The sequence below is a fragment of the Crocodylus siamensis genome, chromosome 1 (assembly GCF_052110815.1).
Source record: "Crocodylus siamensis isolate JL-2025a chromosome 1, ASM5211081v1, whole genome shotgun sequence".
NCBI lineage: Eukaryota > Metazoa > Chordata > Crocodylia > Crocodylidae > Crocodylus > Crocodylus siamensis.
The window spans coordinates 27,127,549-27,144,985 of record NC_143395.1 but is presented as its reverse complement, the minus strand read 5'-3'; the positions used below and the strand labels follow the sequence as shown (position 1 = coordinate 27,144,985).

Below are 17,437 nucleotides of genomic sequence, written 5' to 3'. Positions count from 1 at the left end.
AAATGCATACTGTTTGTAAAATAGGGCACACTGCAGTCCTAAGAAAGAGACAGGAGGTAATAGATCTGCCTGTCACTATCACCGTGGTGGTGATGGTGGAGAGGGAAGGCAAAACCAACACAAATCTGAGCTGATTAATGTAGGTGAAACTATGTTACAAAGATGCAGTCTTTTTTAATTAAGATTTAAAAAAATACTAATAAATCTTTTATCATCCAGAAGGCAATATAAAAAAAACCCTAGACTTAAAACCAAGCTGGACAATCTTCAGGTGAAAACACAAGTTTTTAAACTATAAAACAAATAGCACATAACAAGATCATAAAGTAATTTTGAAACTGATACTAAGGTACTGACCAAAATACTGGTCAGCAGCACAGTGAAAGTTGCACAAGTTGCAAAAATAAATGATAGATCAAGGAGCAAATCCTAGTTTCTAGGAGAAGGTCTCAAGTTGCTAAAATATGTCTAGGTTCACTGACTTATTTAGAGCCCAAATGGAAATAGAACAGATGAATTAGAGGAATGTTCCTTGGAAAACAGCTGCTGCCTTTTTGTGTGTAAAACTAACATTTATAAAACTGGGGCTTATCTTGTCAAGATGAGCTATGCAAGGGACAGATACCAAATATATACATGCAGCTTAAGCGTACATTCACCTTACCATTTTCAGATCTGGCAATTTTCTTCCTACTCTTTAAGATATACTTTTGTGCTAAAATATATCTATAAAACAGATGCAAAAGCATTTTTCAAAAGCAGCAATAATGAAAAGGTTATATAATGTAAAAATTCCATTGCTATCCTATATAATGAGATGAGGCATTTAAATTTCTTTTGTTGATCACACTATATAAAAAGTAGCTTTCTTAAACAAATAGAAACTTCACAAAGCAACAGACACATTTATGCTGGAAAGATGATAACTCATTCAAAACAGAGGAATGTGGTCTATCGTGAAACAACTGTATAAAGATTATCAATTCTGACTGACAACTGTTTCATTTTTCTGAGTCGGCATTGAAATTTAAAGTACATCTAAAGTGCAGAAGTGTAGTGGTTGATAAAAGCAACACAAGTTGGAACAGCATACTAAAATAATGCTGAAAGATAGTTGAACTGTGTGTTTTAAGTGTTTACAGTTGAATCGGAATACCCTTTTGATTTCTCAAGTTAACTGAAAACAGGATTTATTCATAAAGTGAGAAAAAAAATCTCAAGACTTCTAGAACTATTACATTATTTGAAAGTAGCTGTGAAAACTATTGCCAATAATTTTTTATATTCTATAACACCATAATTTGGGTGGGCAGCTAGTCAACAGCTGCAAGCCAGAAGGAACAGTACCATGTTTATGATACAAGTTGCTTTTTTTCATGTGTTGCCTTCACAGTTTTTACTATTTAATTTACGTTTAGAAGTAGTCCTGATCAGAATGTCCAAAAACACTTAGTCTGGCAACTGTTTGTAAGACCACTGTAAGTACCAACTAAAAGACATTTTTCCCTAATATGATCTGCTTCTCCCCTACTACTGCTCATCTCACTTCCTGAAATTGGTTTAACCACCTGCTACATATTGTTTAAATACTACTTTATGAGTTCTGAGGCAAGGACTGTGTTGGTTATTTCTTCATGGAGCACTGCGTGCAATGGGGCACTAATACCCTGTTTAGAAGCCTTTAGGCAATACAAGAGAAGAACAGCAACATCACTAATAATTAGATCATGATATTTTAAGAGCCATTCTTTCAACCTTGCTACCAGTCTGAAGCTCTATAATAAAGTTTAGAGTTCTAATTTGGTGAAAAATTGAAAAAAGTCTCACATAACTATTACTGTATCATGTTTATAAAGCAAATAAATGAACAAAATGAAGTAAAAATCCTTAGGAAGTTCCTGCCTTACTTGACTTATTTGCCTCATCTTAATCTAGCGACATGAAAACCATTGCATCGGGTCAGACTCAGGATCCATCTAGACCAGCTTGACACTCTGAGAGCAGGTGGTGTCAGATAGTTTAGAGAAAATGAAATTCAAGAACCCTTATCTTTGGACAATTACAAAAAATATTTTTCCCAGTTTGGGATGTGCAAATGCACTGAAATATCCCTTCCACATTTCCTCCTATATAGAAGTTTAATCTATTCTGAAGTTTTATAAAGGTGCCATGATGCTATCAGGGATTGATGAGCTCCATAGTTAAATCATGTATAGCACTATTTTGAAAAGCACACTGACATGGAAGTTAAAAAATGTGATACACGTGTCATTAACCTAATATACTCATATTTAGGAAGTTACCTCCCCACTTTGAATGTTAATTTCCCCTCCTACCCTTGACTGTCATTTCTTTTTAAATTTTAACACCTTGAGGGCCAGGATTACAGCTCAGATCCTCAAGGATACTTAATTCCCATGAAGGTCATGCACCAAAATACTTTTGTGCATCTGTGTCTAGTTAAGATAAGGTCCAAAACAATAGAGCTTCTTGGTATCAGTAAGCACTAAAAAAGTGCATAAAGATATATAGTGAGAGTGTTCCAGGTGGAATGGACAGCACACACAACACAATTACCCACAACTACAGAGGTAGAGATAAAGGCAAGGAAGATGCACAAATCAAAGACTGGAGTAAGTTTGTTTTAGGTCACAAAGTGGCAAGGATTTTTTGTGATATCTTTTATTAGACCAGCTGTATAGTTGGGACAGCTGCTCGACAGGCTTTCAAGAATCAACTGCCTTTTCCTCAGGTCATACATATACTGGATAAGAAAAGTCCATGCAGAACTTATAATATCTGGAAGAGTTTACAGAATGAGGAACATCAGAGTGCTGGTTTCTTGTGAACATTTAGCCATATCAATCTGGATCAGCACCACAAAAGTCTACAGAGATGCATTTCTGAAGAGTGTTGAAGATTAATGAATGCCTTTTTAGCTCTGGAGTGTTACATTCAAAATGACTGGAAATTTATTTTATTAATTTGGATCTGTGTCATTTGTATTATAAAAAGGTTGGAAAGAAAGTAGTTGCAGCAAGGAGCTGCAAGGGGTTTTTCTCATTTTAATATATGACAGACTGAACAAATTTTTCATGCTTATATTAGCTGATATCTAGGGCCTCATCTACAATGAATCACTCAGCAAAGTTAAGATTAATGAACTATGGCCATTACGTGAACATGCATATGTTCAAACATATTAAACTGTGGCATTATTAGCTTCAGTGAAGCAAATAGCTTACTCCAGCTGTCCACAGAGATAATCCAAAAACTTCCTCCCATACTCATTTTTATCTCCAAGTACATTAAAGCTATTAGATTACTCTGGGTGGCTGGCATGTTTTCTTCAGGCATCTTTACATGTGCTGCAGGATGGGGGCATTTTAATTAGACCAGCTCTTGGGAGCCGTCCTAATTAAAATGCCTACAGCATCTTGTGTATTCAGTGTCCCCACATTTCAAAATGACACCAGGGATGTGTTGAACGAGCTTTAGTTAAAGCATCCCCACCACCATTATGAAATACAGGGATCTAGGGCTTCATCTACAAACAGTCACTCAGGAAAGTTAAGATTAATGAACTTTGTAGATGAGTCCCAAGATGCCAAGGCTGCTGGAGCAGTCTAATTAAACCACCACTTGAGCAGACTGAATGCATCAGAGCAGGCATCAGGCATGTGTATAGGTGCCCTTAGGCTCTCTCATAAATCAAGATTATTTTTTCTCTAACTTCTGAATGTGACAAAGAACGTAGATGCCTGTTTTCGAAGTCCCAACCTCAAGATTCACTTATGTGGAGTCATTATCTGGGCCTATTTATATTCCATCACCTTTTCTCAAAACAGTTAAACCATAAATAATAACTATATGCCCTCTTTGGCCATGTTTAGACCTGCTGAGCAAAAGTAACCTAATAAATTCAATGATCATATGCATTTATAATGAAAAAAATCATAAAATAATTAAACGGGGTACACAAATTAGCAAAAGAAATTAGAAGATATACTTTTAAAACCCCAGAAGTCACAGCTACCTAATCCTGATCTCAGCATTTCATTAGTCTCGCTGAGTAGAAATTCATGCCACAGACCAAAAGATGTTGGAAAGAGGGCAGAGAAGAACACGGAGGTTTTGGTAACATGGTATCTTCTGCACAGAGAGGCTTCTTTTCAGGGCTCATGTGCTGGGCAATCTACTTCCTTTTTTTGCTCACTTGGTTCTTTATCAAATATTATAAGAACCAACCACTTAGCAAAAAAAACTTTACCCAATTGTCCATCAAAAACCAAGGTTAATATAACTGGTTTAGTATAATTAACCTTATGAAGTCAGCTTAAAATTTCCCAAACACAATAGCATGTAGGAAGACTAAAGACAAACACATGAAGAAGTTCATATAAGCCTTACCGTCATGAATTTCAAAAGCCAAACTAGTGATCTTCTGTGTAATTATCATCATTGGGCTGTTACATGGGGGAAAAATAAAGACATATTAGAAAAGAAGACCCATACCATAGCTTCTTGTTAAATAATTAGAAAAAGATTGATTAGTGATCCAGAATGACTGTCAACAAACTAGAAGACTGTCAACAGGAGAGGTAAGAAATGTCTAACTGTTAGACCTCAGATGCACAGGAGTACATAAATCTAAGACTTAGATTTATACTCTAAGGAAGACATGTCTTAGACAAGGCACCTGCAGAGTCAGGATATAACCATTCCCTGGAAGGGATTAAATAGCTTGGTAAAGTTATGCGTATATTTTGTTGAATTGGGTCATACACATATGAACAAGTACCAGAATTTTTTCTACAAATGTCCCTGAAGATCATTTAAATTTCTTTGCTTTTTTTTTTTCCCCTTTCTTTTCTTCAGTGGGAAAAGGAAGAGGAAAAGGGCACCAAAGAACATTTCTCCATGTTCTATCTACTGGCAGCAATATGCACAGGGCAATAGATATAACAGCAGTGAATATACAGCTGATTCTGCTCAAATAAACATTCTTGAAAATATGCCTCAAAACTTAGTTTGGCTCCATTCAATCCAAAGACATTTAATAAAATATAATGGAATTTCCTTTGAAAACAAAAGTAATTATAAATGACTAAATGAAAGCACTAAAGAAAATACCAAAAAATGAAGCAGAACGTAATTCCTTTGTGTCAGATACAGAAATCTTGGTACATCTAGTTTTTCCTGTTAATACATTTCACTGACTTCTGTTTTAAATTATTTACATCCATACTGGATAGTAAGCATTCCAAGCTGGAATATTTAATAAATCGTCCTTGTTTGTACCAATTTCCAAACATTTAGAATTTTCATCCAACTAACAGGAAAATATTCTGTACAGTAGGGTCTCATACCAATTAATTATTGCAGAAATATCGGTGGGCTGACTGGCATTAACTAGGGGTGCATTAATAAAGACTTTTTTGGCTGATACCAATGGCTGATTATTAACCAGCCCTAATCGACCAATACCAATTCAAAAGCCGATATGCAGCCCAGCAGCTTGGAGAGCAGTCTGGCCAGTAAGTCTGCGGGGCATGGGGGAGGAAAGGGGCATGGGGGAAGGTGCAGATCGAGGCCCCCATGGTAAGGGAGGGAGGGAGGGGTGTGAGGTGGGTGCAGCAGGGGCAGGGGCTGGCCAGCCGGGGAGGGGCATGGTGCAGGACAGAGCCTCAGCTGGCTTGTCCGGGAGGCAAGAGGAGTGGGGACGGCTCCCGCCACTGTGCACACCCCCAGAGGAGGCATGAGGACATGTGCCCCCCTGGATGCGTGTGTGGGGTGAGGGTGGGCTGCCCACTGTGGAGGGCTGGGCTGGGGCTTCACTCAGGGCAGGCAGTGGCAGTGCTGGGGGGAGGGCTACAGGGGAGGCTACAGTTGTTCCCCCACCCCAGCCCCTCTGGACAAGTTGCCCACAGCTCCATCCCATACCCCATCCTGGCTGGGAAACACCTGCCCCAGCCCCATTTCCTCCCTCACTGTGAGGACCTCAATCTGTGCCCATGACCCTTCCCTCCTTCATGACCCTCCCCGCCTCACAGACTCTCCAAGCTGCTGGGCTGCACTCCGGGCCATGTGCATGCTGTGGCTGTCTACGTGGCCTTTATCGGTGACATTAAATCAACTACACCAACCAAAAAAAAGCTAATTGCCAATAATGTCAATTTTCCTTCTATTGGTGCTGATCCAATATGGACCGATATATCAGTGCACCTCTTCCATTAACCATCAAGTAGTATAGTGGCAAGACTGGTCTAGAAAGACTGGAAGCCAAAAATATGGGAGGAAATAGATATTATCTAACTTAACTGATCAGTGACAAATCACAAACTAACAAAACAACATCCTTATAGGAACCAACATATTGTCCTGTTTTGGCCACATCTTCAGGTGGAAATCAGGATAGGCTTTGGTATTTTATACATACAACTAATATGCCTATTTAGATTTCATTTGAATGGAAAAAATTCACCAGTCATGCAGAGGAAAGAAAGATACACAGTACAGATACTTTCCTCCTTTTAATAATTTATGTTCAAAGAGGAACACACATTGGAAAAGGTGTTTGCTCATTGATGGGATATATGATGTCATGTCACAGGCACAGCTGTGTGGTTCTTGACCTTCCCCTTAATGAACTGTTTATAATTTGCTATGCCATTTCCCATTTTCACTTCCTTATTTTATTGCATGATAACAAGTTTGTATTAACTTGGACTTTAGCTTGAAAGAACCTATTGATTGTTTACAGGTTTTAAAAAGTTACAGGTACCTTCTCATTGTCTAAAAACAAAGTAGTAAAAAATACAGGAAATTCAGAATCAAGTTAAATACTGGCATTTCTTTTGGGAGTAAAACTACAGAAAAACACAATGAAAGTGCCCAAAGGACCTGAACAAGCTTAAAACAAGCAGACAGAGGAACTGCACACAATAGAAAGCTACTAACACATCTCTCAGCTATACAGCAGGGAGCCTGTTTGCCTTAAAATTCTAACTGGCTATGCTGACACAGGACTAAAACAGCACAATTTATACCTATGGACTTTTACCCCTAATTCTTTCAGGCTAGAGACAGACATTATACATAGACCAGTTTAAGTGCTCGGAAATTGGTTTAAACCTGTAATAGAACAGATATTCAGTGCATATAAACCAGCCTGAAAATGGCTGAAATTGGCTGAGATAAAGCTGGTTGAATGTAATATTAGACTTAACTGATTTGGGTCAAACCAGTTTATGCAATGTCTGTCCCAGACCCCTTCCTGGTTTAAGTTAAATCAGAGTCCCCCAGCATCCCGACATGCTCTCTGGGCTGGGCTGAGGTCTCTGCTCCAGAGAGCTGAGCTGGCCCCTCCCCTCTGCTCCCTTGCTGAATCTCCGGCAGAGACTTGCACACACAGCAGCATCTGCCTGGCCTCCCCTGCCCCACCCCACCCTTGCTGCTCAAGCAGGGATCCCCCTCCCTCCTCTCTCCCACAGCATGGACCATAGCCAGCATGTGGTATGCTAGCTGATGCTGAGAGGTGAAGGCAGACAGGACAAAGGCAGACAAGACAGTGTCCACTCAGGTCTTTTGGAGCTAATCAACAAGTAGCTGGTAATGTCCCTCCTTGGAATGTTTCCCTTCCTCTTAAACAGCTTTCTCCAAGGAGCTTGAACTAATGAGAGGCTTTGTTTTCTGATGGGGTGCTAAATGCAGAACTGATAAATGCTCTGTTATCAAGGGGGGGAAGGAACCCTTCCCTAATCATGCATCCTGCTGGAGTCTGGCCACGACCCCCTCAGCTCAGCAGTGTGGAATGGAAAGGAGGGCTGCTCTAGCACCCCCTGCCTTCTTGCCTGAGCCACTGCCCGAAGCATGTGCCTGAATTTCCTCAATCCAGAGGGGATGTCTGTGCAGTTACAAACCAGTTCAGCCTAGCCAGATTAAACTAACCTGCAAAGATTGAATCAATTGTGGGTCTGTCCCTAACTTCAGAGGTAAGGCTCCATCAGCTTAGGCAAAATAATAGCTCAGCATCATCTGTCTTCTACTTTTACCTTGATGTAGTTTTTTACACTAGAGCTGGAATTTCATCTGTCCAGGGCTAAACACTGATAATTCTACCTTGTAACAACATCACAAAAAAGTGAAAATAAAGTTTTTAAAGTTTAGACTAAACTAAACTTAGTCTAGGTCACAAGCACTAGCAGGCCTTAATCATAATTACATTCTTACTGCAGGCCATCCCAAGGAACAGATTTAAGGTCACTATTGCATTGACACTAGAATACCTACATTGGTTTTAAAAATTTACATGGCTTCCTCTTCCACAGTTCTCTATGTTCCTACTTATACTCACCAAAATAGGCAATGTTGGAGACTACTCCTCTGGGGCAGGGGTGTCAAACTTACACTGATCCCCAGGCCAGACCCACACCATGGGGCTCCATATGGCTGGAAGTGGGAGAGACAGCAGAAAATGCAGTGGCAAAAGGCAGGGGTTGTAGCAGAACAAGTAGTGGCAAGGCCAGTCTCTGCCTTGTGCCGGAGCTGGAGCCCCCTTGTGCCCTGTGCTACAGCAGTAGCTCCAGCTCTGGCTCCAGCACAGAGGATGCGTAAGGGGAGCCACTGCTGTGTAGCTCTTCTGCTGCTGTCACCACAGCCACCTTCACCAAGTGCTCTGCTGCCCCCCTGCCTCGCATGTCCCCAATTTCCACAGTTTGGCTGGTAGTCCAGTCGGCCGCGTACAGTCTGCAAAGCTGCTTTACAGTTCAAATCCCTGAACAACTAAACTTTTAGCTATTAAATGCACAACATCTGGAATTCCCTTCCTAAACGCAGTAGGAATGTGATGTGTTTATTTAGATAATGGTGACTTAAGAGTTAGCAGTACTTCATTTTACAACACACCCCAGCTTGTAGAATTTTTAATTAATGGTGTATTGTTCGAACTCTAGTACCCACCTTATGCCGTATTCTGCTATACTAAATGCATATTGGGAAATGCTACTCTGTCCATCACATGGCATGAAGGTGACAAACAAAATAATTATAGTGCCACAATCCTCAAGCAGTTAATTAAGAAACAAGCAGGAAGTTAGATATAAAATTAATGTTGCACTATATTAAAAGGCACACACAGGGGGGTTTAAGTACAGCTCTTTCTTTTAAAAAGAGTGCCAAAACAAAACACCTTATGTTAACCAGAGTCTGCAGAGTATATTCCAAATAAACAGAAAAAGCTCACCAGCATTTTGTTCTATGGATAATATTTTTACTCTTCAAAAACAACCTAATCAATACGATGCCCACTATTGTGTGGGCCATACTGGAAAGCAGAGGAAAGAGTATGACATTTCCAACTCTCTCACAATTTTGCCCTTCAACACAGGGATTTTCCCCTACCACCTCTTGCCACACTTTAAGGAAAAGTACCATCTGAAATAAATATCAAAAGGGAGTTGGATTCAGTACAGGTTCAGTCTTGTTGTGAATGGTAACAGGGAATTCAGGGCAGATGAGAGCCACTTTGTACTTGATGCCTTCATCAAGGAATGCAAGGGGGCACAAGGAGCTGGCTCAGCAAGGACAGACAGGGCCATTAAAGGATTCCATATTCATATGCATGTAGTATATATACACCTCTCAGTGTCCATGCTCAAAAAGGAAATGGTACACGCTCACTGCATACAACTAAGTACACACAGTGAAATTAAACAAAAAACAAAGTAAATACAGTAACATATCAAGCAAGCTTTACTACATGTCGATGGGAGGGAAAACTAAAATATATAATTTTCTTCTTACCCAGAAAAATCAGCAGAATATTGTCCATAATCAAATATATAGACTCTAGTAATTTGGCACACAGTGAGGTATCCCAAAGCAAAAACAAAGCAATATCTGCAAAGGAAAAATAAACAGTTATGTTGGATTTAATCATTCAAAAGGAAAAGCAGCAAGCAATGAAAGCTTATTCCTTCACCATTCCAGATTACAGGTAGTTTGTGTTTGGATTAAAAACAGTGGCACTCAACTCATCTGCCCCTGCAACCTCAATCCAGTATGTGTACCCAGTCCACAGCAATTGGTGCTAACCTGGTGACCCTGCTGCAAAAAGTCCAGACCTGTGGGAAGCACTGCAAGCCAGATGACATGGCTCCTCCACAGGCCACATCTTAGTTGTCCTTGAACCAAAACACATCAAAAACTCATTCCTTATGTTTGAACTATTAGGTATGGTCACTTATTTTTTCATTATGTTTTAGATGAACATTACCCAATTTCAAGTTTTTATACGACCGGGGTATGTTTAAAAGCTATTGACTGTGATAGGATAGGAATATCCTACGACTCATTTTCAATATCCTATCCTACCCTATGATTCATTTTCTATGAATGTGCAAAAGAAAAAAAATATCTAGTGTAGCAGTTTATAGTGTGTTTATTCATATACACAGAGTCATTCAAAGTGCCATCGTAAAAAACTACAAGGGCTGTAACAATGAAAAAAATCCATTTAGCAACTTATCCTGTTCTTTCCCTTTTCCCCAAAATTCAAATTAACAAAAAAATTAATATAATTGTATGAAGTAATGTGTAGATTAAGATCCTTCTCAATGAACTGCATCAATTCTATTCCATGAACACCCTAAATCCCACTGCATCTGTTGACGGAGGGATTAAATGAAGCAATTCATTTGTTTCACAGGCACATTAGTGCTTTTTTTTTTCTTGAAAAAAAATAACCATATATTTTCTCTCTCAAATTAAGTCTAAGCATTCAACTAACGTAAGTAAATTTATAGATTATAGAAAGATATACGTAATTCTACGTATTTTTTTATATTATACACACAGACGCACGCACACGATTTTATATATGTGTAGATAAATGTGTTTGTGTACACTGCACAAATGTGACACTGCGTGCATGTATGCATGTGTATGCATGCATGCACTGCCCTTCCCCCTCGGGGGCAGGAAACATACAGCCTGCAAGGCAGATCCAGTCCACCGATTGGATCTGGCCTATGGCTGCCCCTGCCTGGCGCTCTGCATGGGGCCAGGCCCCACCTGCTCCCACATGGGGCAGCCTGTGCTGTGCTTTCACCCACACCTGCCAGCTCTGGCCAGCACACAGCTTTCTGGTTGGGCTGCTCTCAGTGCAGCTGCAGCTGCCTGGGTACTGATTGCCCCTGCCCCGCTCCAGCAGCTCCTCCTCCTCTGACTGCTGCTCCACGTGGAGGTGGGGGAAACCTGCATCTGTCCACCCAGCACAATAAGCAGCCATCTGCTGGTGGCCAAGTGGGTGGAAGTGAGCTGGGAGCTGGAGCAAGAGCTGAAGCCCCATGCACTGGGGCAGGAACTGCCCAGCTGTAGCTTCCCCCCAGCCGAGAGCAGCACAGCAGGGGCAAGAGGAGCAGGAGCTGCTGAAGATTGGGGGGGGAGCTGAGCAGTATCCAGGCAGCTGCAGCCTTACTGAAAGCAGCCCCCACTGAGAAGATGCACATGTTGGCTAGTGCTGGGACCAAGTGTCAGCAGGAGGGCAGTGTAGGCTGCCCTGGGTGGGAGCAGGCAGGGCTCAGCCCCATGAGAAACACTGTGAGGGCACCCACAGGATGGACGGGGGAAAGAAAAGGGGAAGGAAGAGGGACAGAAGGCACCTGCACCACAGGGCCCGGGTGAACTGTGCTGCATGTGACCCTTGCCCTTCCCTTTCTTCCACCAGCTCCCAGGACCTAGTACACACAATCGTATGTGTACGCGCGTGTGCACACACAAAATGCTTATTTTATCTATGTATATGTAAATGTATATGTATATACACATATGATCTTGTATATACAGGTGTGTATGTATGCATGCATGCATGCATGTACACACACACACACACACACACACACACCCTCTACAGCACATACCAGTTTACATGCAAGCTTTTGGAAAGATCCATCCATTAGCACAATTTGGCACTATATAAATATAGTTCTGTTAATACAGATTCCAAAGTGTGCTAGATAAGTACCTTCACTTTACATGTGAACTGCTGCCAAGGAATTAGCCTTAAACCATAATCTTTCACTTTTGTCTGCAATTTATCATCACAAATAGTTCCACAGATTTCAAAAGGGACTATTTGCGATAATAAAATTAAAGGATCTGCTAGACATCTGCGACATACATCAACAATGTAAGCGAGGATGAAAGGAACTAGAAGATGAATGAGATAGCAACAAGTACTTAAAAAAAAACCCTTGTTGGTGTTCAGAAAACACCACTATAAATAAAATCTTAGCAAAAAAGCATATTATATCTGTGAAATCGTAGGATTCAAAATAACATTTTTAATATAACAAGATCTTAAACTGACACAATCCCTCTACACTTTCATTTATATACATTATACAATGCTGAATTATTTATTTGAGCTAAATAATTCAACATTTTTAGATTTATGGTGCATCTGATCCCATTTAGAAATAACATTTTCTGGATTACTTATTCTAGTAAAGCTGAAACCAGCATGAATTAGGAGATAAATTCTTTCATACCATTTATCTTTATTATTAAAAAAAAAAAAAAAACTGGCTGGAGAACTGGTACAAAATAGTTAGGTACCAGTATGTAGTTTGTTGCTATGTGCACCTTGACGTCTCTCAGATTAGTCCTTTCTTTCATTAAAATTTCATGTTCTTCAGTCTGAATGACCTATACATCTATGTTTTATACAATTTAATGAAGATTTACAGATGAAGATGTTTAGAAAATGATACATCAAGACAGAAACTAGAGAAGATAATTAAGCTATTTTTTTTCATGAAGTATAAGGTAAAAACGTTTTTAGCTTGCAAATGAAACAAGCTATGTATTACAGAAGTGAATCCATTATTAGCCAGCCTGTCTCAAGTAAGTTACAGGCGTGCTGAAAAAAAATATAATCGCAAACATAGCAGTACCACAACTTTCATAATTCAGACTAGTACCATATGAAACATCTGTTAGATGGGGAAAGAACTGTATTTGCATACATCTGTGGTTTAGGCAGCTGAATTGAGAGGGAAGGAAAGCAGTGCCAGTTTTTATTTTACATAGTAATAATTGTAATGATAAATTCATAGGTATATTTAAAAGACTAATTATGAAGACCTACTGTTACACCAGGGAAATTTATACTATATAAAACCTACATTGAAAGAACATTGTGATCACAAGGTCAACTGAAGAGTTAGGAAACCTAACCTATATCCAACCCCTTTGTATGCAAGCACTACATTATTCACCTTAAATGACAAGATCACACAGTACTGCCTCTACAGGACGCGTCTCATTCAAGCAATGGATAATTATTCAAGATTTTTTTTTAAATCTCTACATTCAATATTTGGCCTCAGGGCTTATTTAATGCATGTCTTCCAAACTGTACACTGAAGACAGTTAACTATGTTCTCTTGGACATTTCTACATTGTATTCACCAAAGTAATAGTGAGCACAAACAACGAGCCCCACGATCATATAATGTTAGGAAAAATATGCTATAAGAAAAGCCACCAGCTCCTCCTATAGCAGGGGCAGGCAATTATTTTGACTGAAGGGCTGCTTAATGAGTTGTGGCAAGCTGACAAGGGCCACAAAGGTAGTCCTACCCCTTAACAGGTGTCCCACGCACTGGCCATCTTGGGACCAGAAGTTCCATCTCCTAACCTCTGACCTTTGCCACCGGAAGACCCTCCCTTTGCCCCCAGAAGTACTTCTTTTGGGAAGGGGGTATGCCATCTTGAAACAGTATATAATTTGTTTTTTCCCCAAAAATCAAACATTGACAATAGCATATTTTAATTTTATTAAAAAAATATTTTTGCCCTGATTTTTGTGTGTTTTGTTGTATATATAGAATGTATATATAGAAGTGATTGCATAATAGCTCAAAATGAAGTCTTACTCTTGTATATTGGGGAAGGGGAAGGGTGGGTGGGTATGGGATTTCTGGGGGTGGGTGGGTGGGTATGGGGGATTTGTGGGGATGTATGAGTATCGGTTTTGTGGTGGGCTGTGGGGTATTTGGAAGGGGAAGGTGGTTGGGGGTGTGCATAGGGGGTATGGGTGCATGGGGCTCCCCCCAGAGATGCACATGTGTTGGGGGGGAGGGTGCAGGTAGGCGAGATGTTTGTGGGTTGTGCAGATTGTGTGCGAGGGAAACTTTGGTTATGGTGGGGTGTGCATGGAAGACCCTCGTGTGCACCGGAGCCATTCAGCCCACAACAGCCTGCAGCCCATGTGATCTGTGGTACCTCACCACCACCAACAGTGCATAGCCCCAGCACGTCCCATGCCTCCTCTGGACTCATCACTACCAGAGCAGATCAGCAGGAACTGGGGCACAGCCCAGACCCAGCCCACTCTGTACCGCCCTCCTGTGGTGCATCCTGCTGCCCCCTTGGCATGCAGTGGGGCTGGCGTGGCTCTGAAGCTGGACTGCCTTTCTAGTTAGTGCAGGTGGCAGTGACTCTTTCTGGCTGCCGCCAACACCTGGGCCCCCCAGGCCCAGCCCCATGGTACCAGCAGGCATCTGCGCCACAGCCCTGAACCCGTGTGCCCCACTCCTGCTCTACACTCGCCTACCCAGGCTCAGCAGCAGCAATGAGGGACAGAAGCTGCTGCTCTGCATGGTGTAAGAGTAGCCCCTTCCCATCGCCACTGCCAGTGATTCCTGGTGTAACCACCCAGAGCCCACATGGGGCTGCCCTGTGTCTACACTGTGTCACCGCTGCCTCTGGGCTGCCTGGCAGGGCAGTGGTGACAGCACAGAGCAGAAGCAGGATAGCCCAGAACAGCACAGGCTCTGAGCAGCTGCACCAGGAAGCGCCAGCAGTGGCGAGGGATTGGGGCCACTTTTACTTCACACTAAGCAGCAGCTTCTGTCCCGTGCTACTGCTGTTGAGCCTAGCCAGGTGAGCCCAGAGCAGGGATGGGTTGCATGGGGCTGGGGCTATGCAGCACAGGCCCCCACTGGTACTGTGGGGACAGGGTCTTAGAAAGACAGGGGACAGGGGCCTAGAAAGACAGTCCAGCCACGGAGCTGCCCTAGCCCCACTGCATGCCCTAGTGCCTGCAGGACACACCACGGCCAGATGGTGCCTGGGCCAGGCAGGACCAAGGGACCTGCCACAGGCCAGACAAAGACCAGCTGTGGGCTGGATCCAGCCCATGGGCTGTATTTTGCCCACCTGGTCCTATAGCATATTCATTCATTTTAAGCAGTTCACCTAGCTGTAAGCTTTATTACAACAATTAATATTAAATGTTATTTTAAAAACCAGAAAGCAATATAGTAGGTCCATTTCTTCCAAAATGTGAAGAGTCAAATCTTAATAGGTTTTTGCATATTGCTTGACTTTTTTTAAATTTTTTTTTTAAGGGCTGTCAATTAAAGAGCAGTTAATGCACGTGATCAGCACATTAAAAAAAATTAATGCAAGAATCAAGTAATGTGTTAATTGCACATATGGCTTTGAAGCCCATGCCCAGCCTCCATTCCACTACTGTCACCACCACTTCCAGACCACTCATCAGGGCAGTGGTGGTACTGCAAAGGAGCCACAAAGCAACCCAGGTGTGAGTTGGACTGGCAGCCTGCATGGCTGCAGTGTTTGGGGGGGGGGGGGGGGGGGGGGGGGAGAAACAGGAGGAGAGGGACCCACACAGACGAGCAGCTGCAGCCTGCACTCAGCTAGGAACGCAGCCCAGTGGCATGTAGAGCAGTGCCCTGTAGATAAGTCTGTGGAGGGGAGGGGAGGGGCATGGGGAAGTAGAGGGGAGTAGAGGGGCATGGGGGGACAGATGGAGGCCCCCAGTGATGGAGAGAGTGGGAAAGGGGCAGGGGTGAATAGGACCCGGGGCAGGTCATGGGACGGAGCCGCAGGTGGCTTGTCCAGAGGCGTGGCTCCCTGCCGATGTGCGCACCCCCAGGGATGTGTGTGTGGGGCAGAGGCAGGCTGCCTGCTGCAACATGGGGCTCCATGCCCTGTTGCCTTTGCTCTGGGAGCTGTGGGATATATCATTTTGTAATTCGTGTGGTTGGGGAGGCAGAGGACATGGTGCAGCCAGTGAGCAGCTCCCGCAAAGGCAGAGGCAACAGGGTGCAGAGCCCCAGCCTGTTGTGGGCCTGCCTCTACCCTATGCACAAATCTGGGGGACACGTGACCCCCATGCTGCCTACAAAGGTGCACACACAGGTGGGGTGCCATGCTTCCCCCACCCCCATACCCCTGGATGAACAGCCCGCAGCTCCGTCCCAACTCTGGGGACCCATTCACCCCAGCCTCCGCCCCTGCCCCACTCCTCCCTCACCATGGGGTCCTTGATCTGCCCCGCCAACCCTCCCCTCTCCCACACCCCCTCCCTCCACAGACTTACCTGCAGGGCAGTGTGTCTGCACGTGTGTCTGTGGCTGTAACTGCGCATGTCTGTGCCTGTGCTTGTCTGCGTGTGTCTGTCTACGTGCATGGCTGCACCTCACTCCCAAGCCACAGCCCCCTCCACCCCTGCTCCTGACCCACTGTACCCCGCATCCTGCCAGGGCATGCAGGGATTCCCCCTTCTAAGGTTCCAAGCATTACACACACACACAAAAACACAAACACAGAGCCCCACTACACCTTCACAAATCCTCCCCACACACCCCTCAAACATGCAAGGTAACTGCCTAATTTTGCATTTTTCTGCACATAATTTTGAATTTTTAGCTGTGCGATTAAAATTGCAATTAATTGCAACTAATTTTTTTTTTTTTTAATCACAATCAAATTTTTTAATAGTTTGACAGCCCTACTTTTTTGTTTGTTTTTTTTAATTGGCAAGTAGTCTTCCCCAGTCTTGTTAAACAAAAACTGTCATTTGAAAGACCAAGCACCAATAGGTTTAATCCCAAACGGCAAAAACAAAACACAGAAACAAAAGACAAACTTTGCCAGAACTTAAGGTTCTGTTATCAGGCAAAGCTAGAATACATTGCAACACTGAAGGCCCGTAGCAGATGTTAGATATAATCACAGTAAGTCTACCACAAACTACAGCATGCCACATGTTTGGCAAATGTACAGCACAATAACATGGAAAAGAAGCCACAAAGATGTTCCACATTTGATACAGAATATTTTTGTGGTTTAGCACGCCCTACTTTGAACACGTGACATGCAATACTGGGCTGCACAATGTGGTTTTAAAATCTTTCTGCATGGAGAACATATGGACTCCCACCACATGAATAAAAAGGGCAGTTAAGAACTCAAGTTCCCCAGTGCCCACCTGTATGCACTGCAGGGTGGAAATTATGGGGCTCGGGGCATGACCTGGGCAGCTGAGAACTCCCCAGATTCTGGATGCACGAACCTCATTCTCTACCTCATGACTAGCTGGGAACAGAGAACTTCCCAGTTG

The 17,437-nt window shown here is 42.7% G+C and overlaps 1 protein-coding gene across 1 annotated transcript in view; it reads right to left on the bottom strand.

Moving 5' to 3' along the window:
- The window catches only part of MBOAT2 (membrane bound glycerophospholipid O-acyltransferase 2), a 216,005-nt gene that overhangs the window by 59,757 nt on the left and 138,811 nt on the right, over positions 1-17,437 (bottom strand). The window contains exons 4-5 of the mRNA XM_090032473.1: positions 9,805-9,900; positions 4,411-4,466 (exon numbers count right to left, since the gene is read on the bottom strand). Of these exons, the coding sequence (XP_089888599.1) occupies positions 4,411-4,466; positions 9,805-9,900 (152 nt within the window). The remainder of the gene's footprint in view (positions 1-4,410; positions 4,467-9,804; positions 9,901-17,437) is intronic.